Genomic DNA, 19,223 nt, shown 5'->3' with positions numbered 1-19,223 from the left:
AGTTCCCATTCTGGGATTCATGCACAACTCTACTTAGCAATCTCCTCTCAGGAAAATGAGCTTCTCTCTTTCCCGCCTCATAATCTCTAAATAAAACTTTTCTGTTTTATGATGCATCTTTTCCTAAAATTCTTTTCTGTAAGGGTAGTTGACAGACCTAGGAGAGTGGAGGCATGGACTAATTTTCCTTTTCCTTCGAAGGGAAAAATCCCTCTTTTTGTTTGTTTGTTTGTTTGTTTGTTTTGTTTGTTTTGGGGCCACACCCGGCGGCCTTCAGGGGTTATTCCTGGCTGTCTGCTCAGAAATAGCTCCTGGCAGGCATGGGGGACCATGGATTTGAACCAACCACTTTAGGTTCTGGATTGGCTACTTGCAAGGCAAACGCCGCTGTGCTATCTCTCCAGCCCCGAAAAACCCCTCTTTCTAACCTGAGACCAGAGCTGCCTGAGAATTCAAGTGGTGGGGACCGGTTCCCCACTATCAATCAAGTGAACCTTAGGTGAAGCTTAATAGCCCAATAGGACTGATAATACCTAGCATCCAAGGCAAGCAAGTGCTGGTGGCAGCTTTTTTCCAGTCCTAACCAGCCCTAGGCACTGGGGAGATGATGGCAGATTGAGCAAAAAGATAGCAACTACTCTCTATTAAGACAGCTACTTTCCTCATACTCCACTTCTCCCACCAACAGTTGGATAACCTTAGGAATTGTTCATCTCATGGGAAACCATTCTCATCACCTACATCAATAGAATAACATTAACATTTGAGCAAAGATGTGAAGGAAGTGAGAGTCACAGATTTTTTGAGAAAAAGAGCCTTGCTGGAGCAATAGCACAGCAGGTAGGATATTTACCTTGCATGCAGCTGACTTGAGTTAGATTTCTGTCATCCCATATGGTCCCCAAACCTGTCAGGACTTATTCCTGAGTGCAGTGCTGGAGTAAATCTGAGTGTTTCTGTTTTAGGTTGTGACCCCAAAACAAACCAAAACTATATATAGAAAAAGAGCCCTGGGCAAAGGGAACAGCAAGTGCAATGGGGCTAAAAAGAATAACCTGAAGTTTTAGAGCAGCTATACCAAGTGAACAGAGGATAAAATAGCTGGAGGTGAGACCAGAAGCCATATCCTACAGGACTTTGACCATTGAAAGGCCATGGCGAAGCCCAAGGATGGCTCAATGGTAGAGCCCCAGCCTGCTAGGTAAGAGATTCTGTGCTCAATTTTTTGTACTACTCCTTATACAAAGTCCAACTGAAACTCTGCCATTTGGGATTCTGAGTCAAAACAACTGGGTGTTATCCTGTAATCAAATGGGTATGAGCACAAGTAAAGCTTGTGCCAAGCACACAAATGCCACAAGGAAAGCAAACTCTGGTCATCACAACAATGGGAAGGAACTGGAAGGAAGGGGCCAGAGAAAAATAAAGGCACTTTGAATTTCATTCTATGGTTAAAAAAAAAAAAAAAGCCACTGGAGAATGTTCCCCTAAAAGGAACATATTCATTGCTCATATTTCACATTTTAAAATTACTTTATAAAGGAAATAGTTGAAGGTCCTGGGTATCTGAGTCTGCTTTTGTTCCAGATAAGGGGAATAAAAGCCAAACATCCTAATTTATGGAAAACTGGGAGAACCATGGCTTATCTAAAGTCAACCAACTTCAAAGAGTCTACAGTGAAGGCCAGGTTGAGTCAACTTCGCTGCACAAAGCCAGACCTGACTTGGCAGACCAGGATCTGAGAGCCTAGCAGGACCAACTGCAAAGCCAGTGTCTCAGGTCACAAAATGAAGTGGTGCCTTAGCAATCACTCAGACCTCAATGAAGTGGTTTTGTGGAGCTTAGAGAGGACTCCATTTTGTTGATTTAAAAATAACAAGGCTGTTTCCATTTGCAAAATCTCACAGCTCTCTCACAGCATGGCTCTCAAGGCCATTAGAAACCATAAACACCACCCTGGGACAACTGGCCATAGCAGAAACCTTGTTAGGGCTCAGACAGCTGGAACTGTGGAAAGCCTTCCCACCCTCAGCAACAGCCTATTAGTTTAAACAATAAGATGAAACAGCTCTTGCATACACCCTATGTAAACTTGGTTATAGTCCAAAGGGGGAGTGCCTCTCTGAGAGGAGACCCTGGCCAGTCAACTTAGAGTGTGCTAGTAAATGGAAATAAAACTTTGCTTTGCTTTGCTTTGTTTCAATTGCTTGGTCTCATCCTTTGACTCCGGATCTTAACAGTTTCTGATCATCAACCAGGAGCTTGTCTGACAGGGTAAATGGAAATGCAATCAGTTAGCTGAAAGAGAAAGACCAAGTCTTGTGTCTATGCATCTTGCCTTAACCAACCCTCTGTAATGACCCAGAATTTGGGTAAAGGGCATTTTGTTATCCCTAACGTCACTAAACACACAGCCCCAAGTTCCTCATATGATTGAGCTTTCTAGAAGTCACATTCAGACTACCTGGAGAGTCTATAATAGGTAAACTTAGATAAGCAGAGGAAAGAACTAGCTCTATCTGAAAGAGAGAGGTCAATAGAGGTGGCTCAGAGAGACTGGCTCAGGAGGAGGGCAGACTGTTTTCCCAAGAGAATCATATATAAAAGAAAGCAGAGAACATTTACTTGGAGGCACAGGGATTTGTGGTGAGCAAACAAGGGCAACAGAAGAAAGAAGTGGGATGGCGTGGTTCATCCTTCACCTCCTTACTCTTCTCTGGTCCATGGCTGGGACCACTTCCTACACCAGAAACCTGTGCTGTGAGTAGAATCTATTTAGCCCCAGAGTGCAGTGAGAGCCTTCAACTCCACAGAAATGTCAGACACGGGCATACATCATTCTGTAGTTAAAATCAGCTGAGAACAGCTCTTGTTGTAGTTCACAAAGGGGCAAGACAGGGTAGAAATGTTGCGTTTTCTTTCCTCACTTAAAATGCTGATGCCGGAGCATACATGACTCATACTTGGATGGGGCTCAACTAACACACATTGCATCAGCATGCTAATAAGTTCTTAGAAAGGCAAATTGATGCCCTTTATTAAGAACAATTAAAATACCTTTGAAGGTATTGAATATGGACACACTGTTAATGTGTGTACACCTGTGACAATTTGGGGTATTTTATTCCAAACTCTAACCTTTAATAGTCCTTCTAGTACCCTTCTAGGAGAGTACTAAAAAAATCTATGAAATGTCTTTGAGTCATCTGTTAGAAGTTACTAGATGAGACACACTTTCTTCAAGATAAGGTTATTTCCGGTATTCGGACTAATCAGTCTTAAAATAAAATTCTTTATGTTTCCTCCGGGTCTTGGATGCTCACCCCCCCACAAAAGGGCATCCCCAAGAAAACTTGTGTCCACCTTGTCTTTTCCCCCAAAGGCATAGATCTCTTTCTGAGATGTGGGGAAAAAGTTGGACTGGGAGGACTGGAAATGGCTTTTCTCTTCCCAGCTGTTCCCTCAGCACAGCAGTCCCTGGTAAATGGGATCCAAGAGCTCATGGAATCTTCTGTGAGCAACTCGGCCTTTCCAAACCCCAGTGTCCTGATTGCCATGAACCTGGCAGGAGCCCAAGACCTGGAAGCCCAGAAGCTCTTGGTGTACAAGCTCTTGGCCAGTGACAGCTCTGGTAAGCAGCCCCATCCCTTGCACAATCCCATCTCTTGAATTTCATACACTGTTCACCAACCCCAGATCCCAACTTTATGTCGCCCCAATCCTGGGCTGCCTCTGATTATACCCAAATCCCTTCAACACCTTTCCCAACACATCTGGGAAATACTCAGAAAGATCTGTGATGTCAAAGGTAGCTGAATGTAGACTGAAGTTTTAGGGCCAATGTAGAAAGAGTGGATTTGCAAATCTACTTTATTTCCTCCTCTGTAAAAGGCAGATGCTTCTAATAACAAGAACACTAGGACAGGAGGGGACTGGGGCTCAACTGAGAGGACCCTGAGTTTTATGCCTGATGTCATATGGCATCTGGAAATGCACCCTCCTCCCCCACCCCAGCACTACCAAAAGTGGCTCTCAAAAGAATAGCAGCAACCTGAAAGGACAACAATAATAATAATGGTGAAAATAAATTGTTCTGCCAAGCTAATTCATAGGACTCATGTGGAATATCCAATTAAGCTTTGGAGTTAAAAATGCTTTATAATGGACAAAAAAAGGAAAAAGAAAATTTGCTTTATAATAAAGTCTAGGAAACTAGCAAAGAAAAATGGGGCCATGTGTTTTGCAATGTTTAGCCCTCTACTTTTATGTCCACCATTCTGGACTCCCTGAGCATCACTGAGTGTGTAGCCTTGGAAACTCCTGAACACTATGGAGTTGCCCTAGTGTTTCCCTACACTACAGGGCATGCCTGAAAGGCACCATATCCTTGGGCCTTGCATTGAACTATCCTGCCCAATTAAGACAAGATTCATCACCTCCTGACCTCTGATGACTTAGGTGACAACCATTAAAAGATTTTTTCTCTTTTTAAAAATTTTCATTTAAACCATTGTGATTTACAAAGTTATTCATAGTTGAATTTCAGACATACAATGTTTCAGGACAAATACCACCACCAGCATCAATCCCCCTCCTCCAATGTTCCCAGAGTCCATCCCTTACCACCAACCCCTGTCCCCCAGACTTCCAGCATAACAGATCCATTTTTAATTTTGGTTGTTAAATTGTGTCTCATGGTTTCATTGTTGACTTGGATATTTGTTCTGTAAAGGTTACAGTGCCAGGGATCACAACACAGGTTGTGTGCAAGGCAAGAATCTTAATCCGTGTGCCTTCTCTCTGGCACTTCTTATTTTTCTCTAAGCAGAGATACTTGATTATCAAGTGGCACAGAGGTCATTTGACTGAATATTCCTTGAGTATTTTACCATACTTCTTTCCCTTAGCCATTCAGAGCCAGGGAAATATATCAAAGGGCTGAAGTGTTCATCATGTCTGCAAAGGCCTAGTTCAAGCTACAGCACCATGAGGTTCTTTCAAGAATGGCCAGGGTGGCTCCCAACATGACTAGAGTTGAACAACACTAAATAAGGTCATCTGAGCATTGACCGTTCCTGCCCACACAACCAAGCAGTACATAATCAAAACTAACCCCAGGATCTGATAAGTCCTGCTTGGGAGCCCTCCCCAAGCCCTAGAAAAGATCAAAACATGGTCTAATTAGATTCCACAATAAAAATGATCCAAATAAGATGCATAAAACTGGAACTGAAGAGTAGTATGAGCCTATGGTGTTTGCCTTGCATGAAGCTGACTTGGGTTTAATTCGTGGCATTGCATGTCATCCCCACAGTACTGCCAGGAGTGATCCCTGAGCATGGAGCCAGGAATAAACCTTGAGTTTCATCAGGTGTAGTCACTCTATCAAATAACAAAAAAAATCACACACACACACACACACAATCTTGATAGGATTAAGAAATCAACATGCCTTCCATGTATCTCACCCTGATTCTATTTCTGGTATTGTATATGGTGGTCCAAACCCTGACATAAATGATCCCTGAATGCAGAGCCTGGAGGATGCCCTGCATACCAAAATCTTGTCAAAACCAGAAGAAGCAAAAGCAGCAGAAAAGCTCAACTCTAGTCTAGATTCCTTTTTCTCCACTAAACTATGTTGTTTTCTCCTCTACAGACCTAACCATTGGCCAACTTGCCCTCACAGTTATGGCCCTCACCTCCTCCTGTCGAGACACTCGGGAGAAAGCAGAGATTCTACAGAGTCAGTTGGAGAAGTGGGCCCCCTCAGGTAAGGTAGAAGGAAGGATAAGAGTGAGACAAGTTGCCTTTCCTGAGGATTTGAAGTCTCAGAAGGAAGCAGAGAGGAGTTGAAAGTTAAAGAGACATAAATATCCCCCCATCAAGTTCCCTCAAGTGAGGATAATACACCAATGGAGACACTTACATGCAGTTCACATTAAAAGAGACACCCTGGGGGGCTGGAGAGATAGCATGGAGGTAAGGTGTTTGCCTTGCATGCAGAGGGACAGTGGTTCGAATCCTGGCATCCCATATGGTCCCCCGAGCCTGCCAGGAGTGATTTCTGAGCACAGAGCCAGAAATAACCCCTGAGCACTGCTGGTTGTGACCCAAAATAAAAAAAAAAGAGAGAGAGAGAGAGAGAGAGACCCCTGTCCCAGAGACACAAATGAATCATGCCATTGCCTACCTGGACATGGAAGTTCTACTCTCTGTTCTTGTTTCTATTCTCCAACCAGTTGTCCACAGTCAGTGAATAGGGTTTCCTAGTTTCCTAGCCATGTGTCTTGAGAGAGTTTGGCTCCTTCCCCTTTGCAAGTTATTGCTATGACTTATATGAGTATGATGAAGATCCTCTGTCCCCTTCAAGGCCTCAATGCACCAGCTTCATCCTTCTATGGCCCCAGTCTGGCCATCATGGCACTGTGCCAGAAGAATGCTGAACCCATCTTACCAATAGCAGTTCGTTTTGCCAAGTCCCTGCTGGTCAATATTGCTCCTTTCAGTGTGGGTGAGTAGGTTAATATTCCCAATTTATAATGGAATAATCTGAGTGGAGAAAATTCAGGGCATAAAAATGCCTGGAGAAATAAGATACTTGACCTCACATTGTTGGGCATGTGAATGAAGGAATAAACAAAGGGAGATAGTAAACCCTAAAAGCCAGGAAGACATTTGTCTTACAGTTACTAAACTGGGGACAATAAACGTGTCACCTAATTCAGAAGTGGGTATCCCTGAAAAATAATGATTAACTTAATCTGAAGCCTTTCTTGAATCACTACTGATGTTTTTATTCTCCATTCTTAGTGCTTCAAGTCCCCAAATGGTATCTTTCTAAAAGAGCTCCTTTCTGGATTTGAAGGCTAAATGAGACTATCCTGTCCAAGTGACCTTATCCCAGGACACAATTCAGCCATCTCCTCTCTTTGTTTTGTGAGCATATGTCTATTTGTGAATAGGAGCTTTGTCTTGAACACCACCATATCCAATCCTTCTACTCTACTGTACATAAAAATCTTTCTCTGTGCAATGCCATCTAGGTGAGCCACTGTATTGTCCCCAGCCCCATTTTTGTCACCTTTCTTGCTCTGCCACTCTTTAAGCAATAATGTCATCTGTATCTCATACTCTTTCACTGTGGCCTCTCTCTTTCCAGGCTCTATTAGAGAAACATGTTGATATTGATTTTCAGAATCCTCTCTGTGGGTTAAAAACAGGAGACTTCATACAATACAGAAGTATCCCTGTTCATAAAATATCAACTTTATGACCAATACTGATTCCCATTATTGTAACCCTTCATGAGACTCTGTTGTTTTCCTGAAAGACACGAGGAAATAGAAGAGAATATCAAGGGAAGAAAAATTGCCATCTATGGAGCTTTTTCCATGTTCTGATCTTGTCATGCCAGAATTTGCCCCTCTAATATACATGCTTGTTGGGTGCAAATGAGAAAGGCCCTGTGCTGTACACTTTGGGGGGGGAAGGGTGTAAAGTTCCCATATGCCACAGAGCAGTGAACAACAAAACACAGCAGAGTGCTGAGATGGTAGAAAAGATGCAAACCACAGGGCTGGAGAGATAGCATGGAGGTAAGGTATTTGCCTTTCCTGCAGAAGGTTGGTGGTTCGAATCCCCACATTCCATATGGTCCCCTGAGCCTGCCAGGATCGATTTCTGAGCGTAGAGCCAGGAGTAACCCCTGAGTGCAGCTGGGTGTGACCCAAAAACCAAAAACCAAAAAAAAAAAAAAAAAAAAAAGATGCAAACCAAACATGCTGAAGGAGTTCAGAACTATTACAGCAGCTTCTGGCTGGGCCTTTTGCAAAGATAAACATGGAGACCCAAGAAAGGAGGTTGAATATATTCCCAGTCAATAATTACAAACATGTGGAGCCACACAGATATAGTAGCAATATTACTGCCTATGTGGTCTTGGGCATCTCCTTGTTCTCTCTGAGCTTCCATTTCCTCATTCCTAAATGGGAGATCATTTCAGGTCCCATTTCACAAATTTTTCCTGATGATGTGGATATATCTGAACACTACAAGTACAGTCATAGTGGCATTTGTATGGTGGTAGTGGTGGTGGTGGTGATGGTGGTTGTACTTTCACTGTGGTTCACAGATACAGGAGCAATGGCAACCTTGGCTCTAACGTGCATGTTCAACAAGATCCCTGTAGGTTCAGAGGAAGGTTACAAGACCTTGTTTAGACAAGTACTGAAGGATCTGGTGGAGAATATCAGCATGAGGATCCAAGACAATGGCATCATTGGGGATATCTACAGTACTGGTCTTGCCATGCAGGTAAACACATCACAAGTTCTTCACTGAGTCCTTCTCATGAAGGTTTTGCTGGAGAACCAAGAGCTCAGGATTCTGTCCATATCTCAGCAGAAAGACCAGCTAGTGGGATAAGAAGCATTTTCCTTATAATTACTACATTTTCTCTACTGGTAAAATGCAATAAATAAATAGGGAGCTATTACTTAGGTTAAATGTTAAATCTACAAAAATTCCACACTCTTCCTGAGAAACAAAAAGAAACAAATATATCTCCAAAAATATTGGTTTATTATTAGTAATTCAGTTTTGTTCTCATAATCATAAACAATTGAAAACCTCAGACATTTAAAAAGAAAAGTGCTAGGGACCAGAGAGATAGTAAAGAGGTTAAGGCATTTACCTTGCACATTGCTGACCTGGATTCAATTTCTAGCACTGCATGTGGTCCCGAGCCCACCAGAAGTGATCCCTGAACATAGATTCAGGATTAATCCCTGAGCTGAACACCAACAAAAAATAAATTAAGGGACCTGAGTGATAGCACAGCGGTAAGGCATCTGCCTTGCATGCTGCCAACCCCGGACAAACCCAGATTTGATTCCCAGCATCCCATATGGTCCCTTGACTAAAAAAAAAAAAGAATAAATTAAATAAAATTTTAATAAGGCTCAAATGATCCCACTTTGATCCAAATGTTCTTTTTAAAACTATCTTATCTTCTGCTTACTTCAGGAGCACATATATTAAAGTATCTTGTCTTGATTAAATAAAACAAAATAAAAAATAGAACAAAAGGGGGGAGACTTAATGAACTGGAGATGTAGCTCAGTGGTCAAGCATCTGTCTCATTGACATGAGAACCTGGGTTTGGCACTTCCCCCAAATAAAGGTTTTGGGGGGAATCAGATTTTATTAAATAATAAAGAGATCTAGTTGAGATCTCTTAGTAATGAATTACTCTTTAGTAATGAATATTTCCCATGCTAATCCAACATCAAATCTTTATCAAGCCCCTATACAATTTTGGTTTCATTTCAACCCTACTCTATTATTAGGGCACATTCTCCCAGGGAAGGACAGATTAGAATTAAAAAGTAAAAGATCATGTAGTCAAATTCTCTAGTCCCATGGTTTCTAACCCTTTTACACTTATGGTTGTACAGACCAGCAGTTGAACATGTTTGCTTTGGTTTTGTTGTTGTTGTTGTTTTTGTTGTTGTTGTTGTTGGTGGTGGTGGTGGTGGTGGTGGTGGTAGTGGTGGTGGCAACACTCAGTCTGAGGGCAAGCTCCATGCCTGATATACTATTGCTCCCAGCTCTTTCTGTTTTGTTTTTTAGGGGGTTTCTTAGTTGTTTGGTGGTGACCAGAATTGAATCCAGGACTTTCTATATGCAAGGCATCACTTTTACTACAAAGTCACATCCCTGACCCTGAAGATGAGAAGTTAACCACTGAGAAGCTTGTTCTCAAAATGCTGTCTGGAGGCTGGACAGATAGTACAATAGATATGATATTTGCCTTGCACAGATCCAACTAGGTTTGATTGTTGGCATTACATCTGGTCCCCTAGCTTTCCAGGAGGGAGCACAGAGCCAGACCTAACCCATGAATACAGCTGGGTGTAGCCCAAAAACCAAAATACAGCATCAGCAAGAGCATCAAAATGCCATCTGGAATTAATAAAGAAATTATTTCATGATTTTCTCAATTTAGAAAGCATAGGAAACAGAATCAGAAACTTTACAAATCTAACTCTAATATAACTCTGAACTATTGTTGAAAAGGGGCATAAACTAGAAATTAGTGTGTGTGAAGCAAGTACTGGGACAAACTCTCCATTCTACCACACAATAAGAACAGTCTGTTTGTATGCCAGAGTCAAGTAGATTCTCACATAAACACATAGCTTGTTGCTATGGCTGAACTCTACAAGACCATTCTCAGGCTCAGATCCAGACTAAAACAAAGGTAAATTGAAAGGCATTAAAACATGGGCTTCATTATGACTCATGAGCAAACTAGCTTCATCTTTGTGCCAGACTGAGACGTGTTTGCTTTTGCTACTTTGGTTATGAATTCCAGTTGAGATTTTCTCACTGCAGGGTACATAATGATAAACTGTACCTATGATTGAAAATTATCCTTAAAAAACTCAAGATGTGGGGCTGGAGCGATAGCACAGTGGTAAGTCCTTTACCTTACACGTGACCAACACAGGACGGACCCAGGTTCGAATCCCAGCATCCCATATGGTCCTCTGAACCTGCCAGGGTCGACTTCTGAGCACAGAGCCAAAAGTAACTCCTGAGCATCACCAGATGTGACCCAAACACCAAACACACACACACACACACACACACACACACACACACACACACACACACGATGTTAGCCAGAACCAAATATCACTGGTCTTGTGGCTTTCTTAAGAATACATAACTCCTCCTCACTTTTGCTTTCTCACTACCCCCACCTTTACAGTATACAGCCAAAGAAGTTCCTTTGAACCTGACTACAGCCTTAAATCTAAAATCACCCAATATCTAATACAGGCACTTTTTCTAATTAAAATGACTCAGTGAAGTATAAAATACAAAGGAGGATCTGTGCTGACATGGGTTAAACTTCCAGCTCTGCCACCACTTCAGGAACACACTAAATTTAGCCTGCATAAATAAATTTAGGCAAATATACCTGCCTGATATACTATCATGTCAGCCTCGAGACAGCATTTTGAGAACAAACATTACAGTGGTTAACCATTTGTCTGCAGGGCCAGGGATGTAATTCTATAGTAAAAGTAAAGCCTTGTATGTATAAAGCCCTGGATTCAATTCCGGTTGCCTCCAAACAAAATTACCCAACCCATAATAAGATTTCAAATGTAATTTTACAAACCACAGGCATTGTGGGTGTTGCATCACTATCTGTGGGCACTTCCAGCAGTTATTGGGTGACAATGGGGATAGAGTGGTAATACAGCAGGTAGAACACTTATCTTGGATGTGGCCAATCCAGGTTTTAATCCCTAGTACACCTTATGGCCCTCCAAGCTTTGCCAAAGTGATCCCTGATCCCTAAGCATAGAGCCAGAAGTAAGCCCTGAGAACTGCCAGATGTGCCTCCCCTCACAAAAGAAAAAGAAAACAGTAGAACTGAACTTCTGTTTGTAACACAGTCACCCTCTTCCAGAAAACCCAAGTCCTTCAAGTGACCTTGTCAACCTTCACCACTTCCCAAAGACACTCAGAATAGTTGCTTTGTTCTCTAACTTCTCTGCCTTCCATGTATTACTCTGCTTTAAAGCTTCTGAGAATAACTGATCTTGTAAAGTTATCTGATAAGCTTGTTCTCTCAAAGTTATCTGATAAGCTTGTTCTCTCAAAATTATGAGCAACTTCTAACAGCTTAATGTGTCCCTCGAGTATTGGGGTGGGTGGGTGGACTTCAGCTCAGTAGGATACTTGCCATGTGGGGGAATTTGGCTGTTGACTAGTGGTTGTTGAGGAATAATGACCTGATTTCCCTTAAATCAAGTGGCCTTGTCTTATGACCTCTGTCAAAAGCTACATTCAGGGCCTGAGTGATAGCATAGTCGGTAAGGCATTTGCCTTGTATGCGATCAATCCAAGTTGAATTTTCACATCCCCTATGGTCCCCTGAACCATCCAGGAACAATTCCTGACATAGATCGAGGAGTAACCCCTGAGAGCTGCTAGATGTGGCCCAAAACCAAACCAAAGAAAGATCCACGTTCAACTTCACGAGGGTTAGCCATGTTGATTATGCAATCAGCACTGGACACTGGTGAAGGGAAGGTCACACTAGTAGTGTGACTAGTATTTGACCATTTAATGCCTAAAACATTGCATTAAGAACAACTCAGTAGGTTACAGTGTTATAATAAAACTTAGATAAAAATAAAATAAAAAATAAATGGTCTGGGCCGAGAGATAGCATGGAGGTAGGGTGTTTGCCTTGCATGCAAAAGGACGGTGGTTCAAATCCCAGCATCCCATATGGTCCCCTGCCAGGAGCTATTTCTGAGCGTAGAGCCAGGAGGAATCCCTGAAAACTGCCGGGTGTGACCCAAAAATCAAAAAATATATAAAATAAAATAAAAATAAATCAAAGGTCTAACTTGACACTTTACCTCATCTTTCTCCCTGTCCCCTGTCCTAGGCTCTCTCTGTGACACCTGAGCAACCTAACAAGGTGTGGAACTGCAAGAAGACAATGGAGGCAGTACTTAGTGAGATTAAAATGGGGAACTTTCACAACCCAATGTCCATTGCCCAAATTCTCCCTTCTCTGAAAGGCAAGACCTATCTAGATGTGCCTCATGTATCTTGCAACTCTGGTAAGAATTCTAATATCTGCCTCTCATTAGGTAATAAAGGGCAAGTTATGTCATGAGTGAAATAGTATGGAGATATATTTGTCACATATATGTCTAAGTGACATATAGACTCCTTACTCTTATTATTGCCATGCGGGCAAAACCAATTTCCAAACTTTGAAATTAGTATGATTGAAATTAGGTTGTTAGAACACTGTCTATATATTTTGGGGTTTTTTTTGGGGGGGGGGGTTGGGCCACACCCAGTGATGCTCAAGGGTTACTCCTGGCTATGCACTCAGAAATCACTCCTGGCTTGGGGAACCATATGGGACACCAGGGAATCAAACAGCTGTCCGTCCTAGGCTAGCACACACAAGGCAGATGCCTTATGCCTTGTGCTACCGCTCCTGCCCCATTGCCTATATGTTTTGCATTGAGGTAAAATTTTTCAGCACCCATGTCCACTTTTTCCAAAAAGTGACTGAGGAAATGGGTAAAACATTTTGTGGTATGTAGATGGAAAGAAGTTTAGTGATACTTAACAAGCAATGTATATAGCTACTTCACTCATTTGACAAATATGTCAAATATCATATAAAAAAAACCCAAAAACAAAAAACGTATCATGTAGTATATAGTAATCTGTTTTATCTGTATCTGTTTTGTAAAAAGCCAAGAGACATATACGTGGATAGAATCTACAATATTGGGAAGAGTGAAACATGTATTCCTAGATATGGAAGCCATAGATAGTACAAAAGCAAAGAAAGCATAGTCAAAGCCTTGACTTTAGCTGAAAAGTTTAGGAAAAGAGCTGAGTTGATATGTTGACTTGAATATCAAATGTGCAGTACACAAAAGAAATGGGTTGAAATCTTCACATGTTGTCTTTTTTTTTTTTTTTTGGTTTTGGGGTCACACCTGGCAGCACTCAGGGGTTACTCCTGGCTCTCTGCTCAGAAATCTCTCCTGGCATAAAGGAATGCCGTGATTCAAACTACCGTTGGTCCTGGGTCGGCCACTTGCAAGGCAAACACACTACCGCTGCACCATCTCTCCAGCCCCGCATGTTGTCTTTTTATGTGAAATATAACTAATTCATCATTACAAATGTGATCTATTGGTACCTAAATTCAAATATTACAGAAGTATACATTTGGGAAAGCAGAGATCTGCAAAGTGTTACCGACCTAGAGATCATTGGTGTTTGGTATGGATATCTCCAACTGTTCTTTCCAATCAAATATTATGTTCATTCTAAAATAAACAGGTTATAAGTTCTTTGACTACCTCAATGCAAAACATATAGGCAATGGGGCCGGAGCAGTGGCACAAGGTATAAGGTATCTGCTTTGTGCATGCTAGCCTAGGACAGACAGCTGTTTGATCCCATGGTGTTCCGTATGGTTCCCCAAGCCAGGAGTGATTTCTGAGTGTATAGCCAGGAGTACCCCTGAGCATCACTGGGTGTGGCCCAAAAACCAAAAACAAAGCAAAAAAGAAAATATATAGACAGTGTTCTAACAACCTAATTTCAATCATACTAATTGCAACCAGACTCCAACTTCCTTAGCTGCTTCCTAGTGATTTCCCAACTCTAATAATGTATGCATGGAATCTTTCTTCATAAATTCTATAATTGGTTGTCTAGGTATTTTGTTAAATGGTCTGGGACTTACTACCTTTACTTCCAGATTCTCCCGTTAAACAAGTCAAACACTCGAAGAAAGTATCATGTCAAATATACAATTTAGGACTCTCAAACTTCCCTTCACACTTTCAATTCCTGGGACACAATAGATAAGTTTTTTCTTGGAAAACTTTCTTCAGCAGTGGTCTATTCTATAGCTTGGAAAGAGTTTCCTGTCATGGAGGCTGCTTAGAGAAAACAATAATGATCACAGACTCATTGACATTTCCTAAATGGTAACTGGGAAGAGTTGCCAGAGATTTTGCTCCCACAGTGTAAATCCCATCACCTTTAACATCTTTGGATTCTTTGCCCATTTCAGATCCTGAGGCACAACCAACTCTGCCCAGCCATCTCAGCCCTGTGCCCACCGCAGCATCTAACATCACTGTCAGATACACCATCAACAACCAGCTGCGAGGGGTGGAGCTTCTCTTCAATGTGACCATCGATGTTAGTGTGAAAAGTGGATCTGTGTTGCTTGTTGTCCTGGAGGAAGCACAGCGCAAAAATCACATGTTCAGGTGAGCCCTGTGAGAGAACCCTCCTGTTTCCCCTCAGGCTAACTGAAATTTCCTTTTATTTTAATAATTCACCGAGGAGCCTACAATCTACTAACTAGGTAAATTTCTCATGAAACACTTAACTCATACATGAATAGAGTTTGAAAGATAATTCAAGGGACCAGGATATAGTACAGCATTTAGGGCATGTGCCCTAAGTAAATTCAATATCCAAGCACTGCATACTTGGGCCTAGCACTGAACTGCCAGCCTGATTAGCTGAGTATCACTGGGTGTGATCCCAAGATCCTGGTCACTTCCTAGTGAGACCCAATACATATATACATAAATGATAAGGGATCCTGAAGATAGTACAGTGTCTAAGACATGCCTAGTGTGGTTCCCAGCTTCACATTGTCCTGAATGTCATCAGGCCTCTTCCCGTGCAGAGTACCACTGGATGTGGACCCTTAGACCTGCCCTCATCCCCCGCAAGCACCATCTGGGTGCCTCAGCAATGCAAGGCCTGAGTTTCACTGCCTTTTGGGGCCCTCATTTTGATCCACCAGTCCAGCTGACTAAGATTAGACCTCCTGAGCACCACTTGGAAGGCCCTCAAAAATAAATTTAAAAATAAATAAATGGAGGGCTGTAGTGATAGCATCAGTAGGGCATTTGCCTTGCATGCAGCTGACCTGGGACAAACTTGGGTTCAATTCCCAGCATTCCATATGGTTCCCCTGAGCCTGCCATGAGTAATTTCTAAGTGCAGATCCAGGAGTAAGCCCTGAATGCCACCAGTTATAGCCCCAAACTAAAAATATAAATAAATAAATAAATAAATAAGTAGAATAAAATTTAAAAATAATTCAAAGAGAGTCCATTGTGAATGTCAAGGAAGGAGGAAGCCAGAAACATAGGACAACAGGTAGCATGTTTGCCTTGTATGTAGCCAACCTGGGTTGGATTCCCAAGCTTCACCAAGAATGACTCTTGAGCACAGAGCCAGGAATTAATAACCATTAAGTGTAGTCCAAAAAAGAAAAGTCAGAAAACTTGTGGCTTTGTAATACAACTAAAGACTGCTGTATCACAGGGTGTGGGAGAATTCACTTCCAGGATAGAGCAAAACACCTGAGACAGGAATGAGCAAGGAATTCAAAACCAGTGAGTAGACCAGCATGACTGAGCAGAGAATACAAGATTTGAATTAAGTGAATCATGTCTAGAGGAATGATGTTGTATTTTTCTTTTTAAAAGTCTGAAAAGTCTGGTTTAAGAATATTGGATTTCGGGGTCGGGCGGTGGCGCTGAAGGTAAGGTGCCTGCCTTGCCTGTGCTAGCTTTGGACGGACCGCGGTTCGATCCCCCGGTGTCCCATATGGTCCCCCAAGCCAGGAGCAACTTCTGAGCACATAGCCAGGAGTAACCCCTGAGCGTTACCGGGTGTGGTCCAAACCCCCCCCCCCAAAAAAAAAAAAGAATATTGGATTTCATACTTCAAAGAATCACTGCAAAGTTCTGAAAAGCCACGCTTTAAAGTATTAAAATACCATTATGCGATATGAAAGTACCATGATCCTTTCTCCAACAGTCCCTAAGTACATCCCTCCCACCACTTTCTACCCACTTCCGCTTTATCACCAAACCTCAGTCCTGTGTCAGAATCAAGATTTTTTTAGCTTAATTTAGTCACCTAGCTTTGCTTCCTTGTACCCCACATATGAAAGAATGCTAATGTCCAGAAAAAAACATTCATCCAAAAGGATGAATGCACATCACTATTCATCATAGCACTCAGTATAATAACTAAGAGTTGAAATCATCCTAGATGTCCAACAACAGACAAGTGGATCATGAAGATGTGGTAATATGCACAATTTAATTCCAGCATCTCATATAGTACCGCGTGCCTGCCAGGAGTGATTTCTGAGCAAAGAGGCAGGAGCAATCCCTGAGCACTGCCAGGTGTGACCTAAAAAACAAAACCCAAAAAAAGTGAAAGTATTCACTTAAATTTCATTTTATTCCTAACCAAATAACTTAATAACTACATTTTCACTGTTAAGCATAATTCTGTCTGATCTTTAAAGTACTTATAATGTTTTCATCCCTTCAGCTTAATTTTTTATTGCTTGACCTAATGTGAAATGTTTTTCATATACATGTCCTACAGATTTGAAACGACAATGACATCTTGGGGTCTGTTTGTCTCTTCTATCAATAATATTGCTGAAAATGTTAATCATAAGACGTATTGGCAATTCCTAAGTGGCCAAACACCTTTGATTGAAGGTGAGAGAAAAAAATTTCCATAGTTTGAAGGCTATATTCTTTTATTCCTTTATATAATTCATTTATTATTTTAATCAATATATAACTGAAATATTGCATATATTCAGTAATTGCATACACAGTGATTACAAATATGTGCACATAAGAAAATATTACCACTACATATTGTGGTTAAATAGCTATATTATAAGTGGATGATTATGTATCTGAGAGAAAAAGAGAACAGGTAAGTGGCTATTTATAGTAACTTTTAAAATAATGAATCCTAAAAAATAAAACAAATGATGAACCCTAACTTCACTCTGAGCCAAATGGAAAATTTCTAGTGAGCAAGAGAAGTGAATTTACCTAGTTAAAACAAGAAGGGCTAATAGGAAAAGACAGATAATGTTAGTAAGGCTGATAAAAGAATGTACAAAGCAGAAGCAATGTTGGAGCATAATATTAGCCTGATTAAATTGTCACTCCCCAGAAATTTGAAGCCAAATAAAGTCACAACAGAATCAAGACTGTGACTTTGTAAAGATGCTTTACTATTCAAGAATATAAAGGAAGGGTTACCTTAAGTATTTTTGTTGCTTTTTCAAAGAGTCTATAATGCACTTAACAAAATCTAGTCAGTTCGTAATTTGTGGAATTGTTGCAAAGCATCTAATAAAGGGACCCAAGAGATAGTACAGCCAGTAGAGCACTTGCTTTGAAATGGGACAGATCCAGATTCAATCCCCAGTACAACATATGTTCTCCCACCAGGAATGATCCCGAGAATATGGAGCAGAAGGAGGGAAAGGAGGAGAGGGAGGAGGAAGAAGAAGAGGTGGTGATGGAGAGGAGGAGGAGAAAGAAAAGAAAGAGGAGGAAGAAGAGGAGGAGGAGGAAGAGGAACAGAAGGAGGAAGGGGAATAAGAGGCAAAGGAAGGAGAAATGTAGAAGAACAAGAACAGGGAGAACAAAAAGAAGAACTAAGTTATTTGTAGCTGCAATGGGCAAGTAATGAATCTTCTCTGAGGAACAATTTTCACAGCTACAAGATGAAAATAGTAATAACCATTTCTGAATTATTGTCAAGATTGAATGGGCTACCAATGTGTTTGGGAAGGGGTGGGAAAAGAATTAACTGAGTGCAATGTCCATTATGGGTCAAGGGATAGGGTGATGGCATGACCCTTGATCACATCCTTCTGTTCCTATTTACCTCCAGGAGTTGCTGACTACATCCCCTTCAATCACGAGCACATCACAGCCAATTTCACACAATACTAAGAAGGAGATGGGTAGAGCTACAATCAAACCTCTACAAAATATGGTCGGAATAGTTCTCACTTTATTGCAAATCTATTACCGCATGAATAGCAACAATGCTTCCATATTCTTTGGTTAAAAATGTGGAAACCACCACACAGAATAAACTATGAAAATTTCCCTGTTCTAAATATCTGTGTTCTATGGGGGTGGGGAAGGGGGCAAGTCATTTTTCAAAGTAATGACAGCTAGTCATTGTCAAAACAAGGCAGAAGAGACAGAAAAACCCAGAGGGTATTTTCAGAAACCATTTTGAACTCCTTAATTAATTACCCAAAACCTTCTTGAAAATAATTAAAATCAAAAACTCCTTTTCAAATCATGTAAACACACATACCTACATGAAATGGTTGTCCAACAGGAAATTTGCAACTGGTTTAAAAGTTGATGGGTGGGGGCCGGAGAGATAGCATGGAGGTAAGGCGTTTGCCTTTCATGCAGGAGGTCATCGGTTCGAATCCCGGCGCCCCATATGGTCCCCTGTGCCTGCCAGGAGCAATTTCTGAGCCTGGAGCCAGGAATAACCCCTGAGCACTGCCAGGTGTGACCCAAAAACCAAAAAAAATAAAAATAAAAATAAAAGTTGATGGGTATGTCCTAACTGTCCCCTGACATTTCCAAAATTTGTTCTAAGGACAGTTTTACAAAGATCCTAATGTATGCATAAGTATATACTGACAATTTTTATTTAGTGAATAATGTCGATTTTATTTTATTTTGGTTTTGGGGTCACACCCGGCAGTGCTCAGGAGTTACTCCTGACTCAGAAATCACTCCTGGCAGGCTCAGGGCAC

At 41.4% G+C, this 19,223-nt stretch overlaps 1 protein-coding gene across 1 annotated transcript; it reads left to right on the top strand.

Annotated features, from left to right (window-relative positions):
- The first annotated feature begins 2,682 nt into the window (after positions 1–2,682).
- CBLIF (cobalamin binding intrinsic factor) lies at positions 2,683–18,390 on the top strand. Its single transcript, XM_049779724.1, has 9 exons — positions 2,683–2,761; positions 3,456–3,632; positions 5,661–5,774; positions 6,375–6,515; positions 8,136–8,317; positions 12,480–12,657; positions 14,652–14,853; positions 17,009–17,127; positions 18,329–18,390. Exons 1-9 carry the CDS (start codon positions 2,683–2,685, stop codon positions 18,388–18,390), a joined length of 1,254 nt encoding a protein of 417 aa, XP_049635681.1.
- The last annotated feature ends 833 nt before the right edge of the window (positions 18,391–19,223 follow it).

Source organism: Suncus etruscus, chromosome 9 (genome assembly GCF_024139225.1).
Source record: "Suncus etruscus isolate mSunEtr1 chromosome 9, mSunEtr1.pri.cur, whole genome shotgun sequence".
Taxonomy (NCBI): Eukaryota; Metazoa; Chordata; class Mammalia; order Eulipotyphla; family Soricidae; genus Suncus; species Suncus etruscus.
Note: the sequence above shows the minus strand (reverse complement) of the source record. Positions and strands in the feature narration are given on the sequence as shown.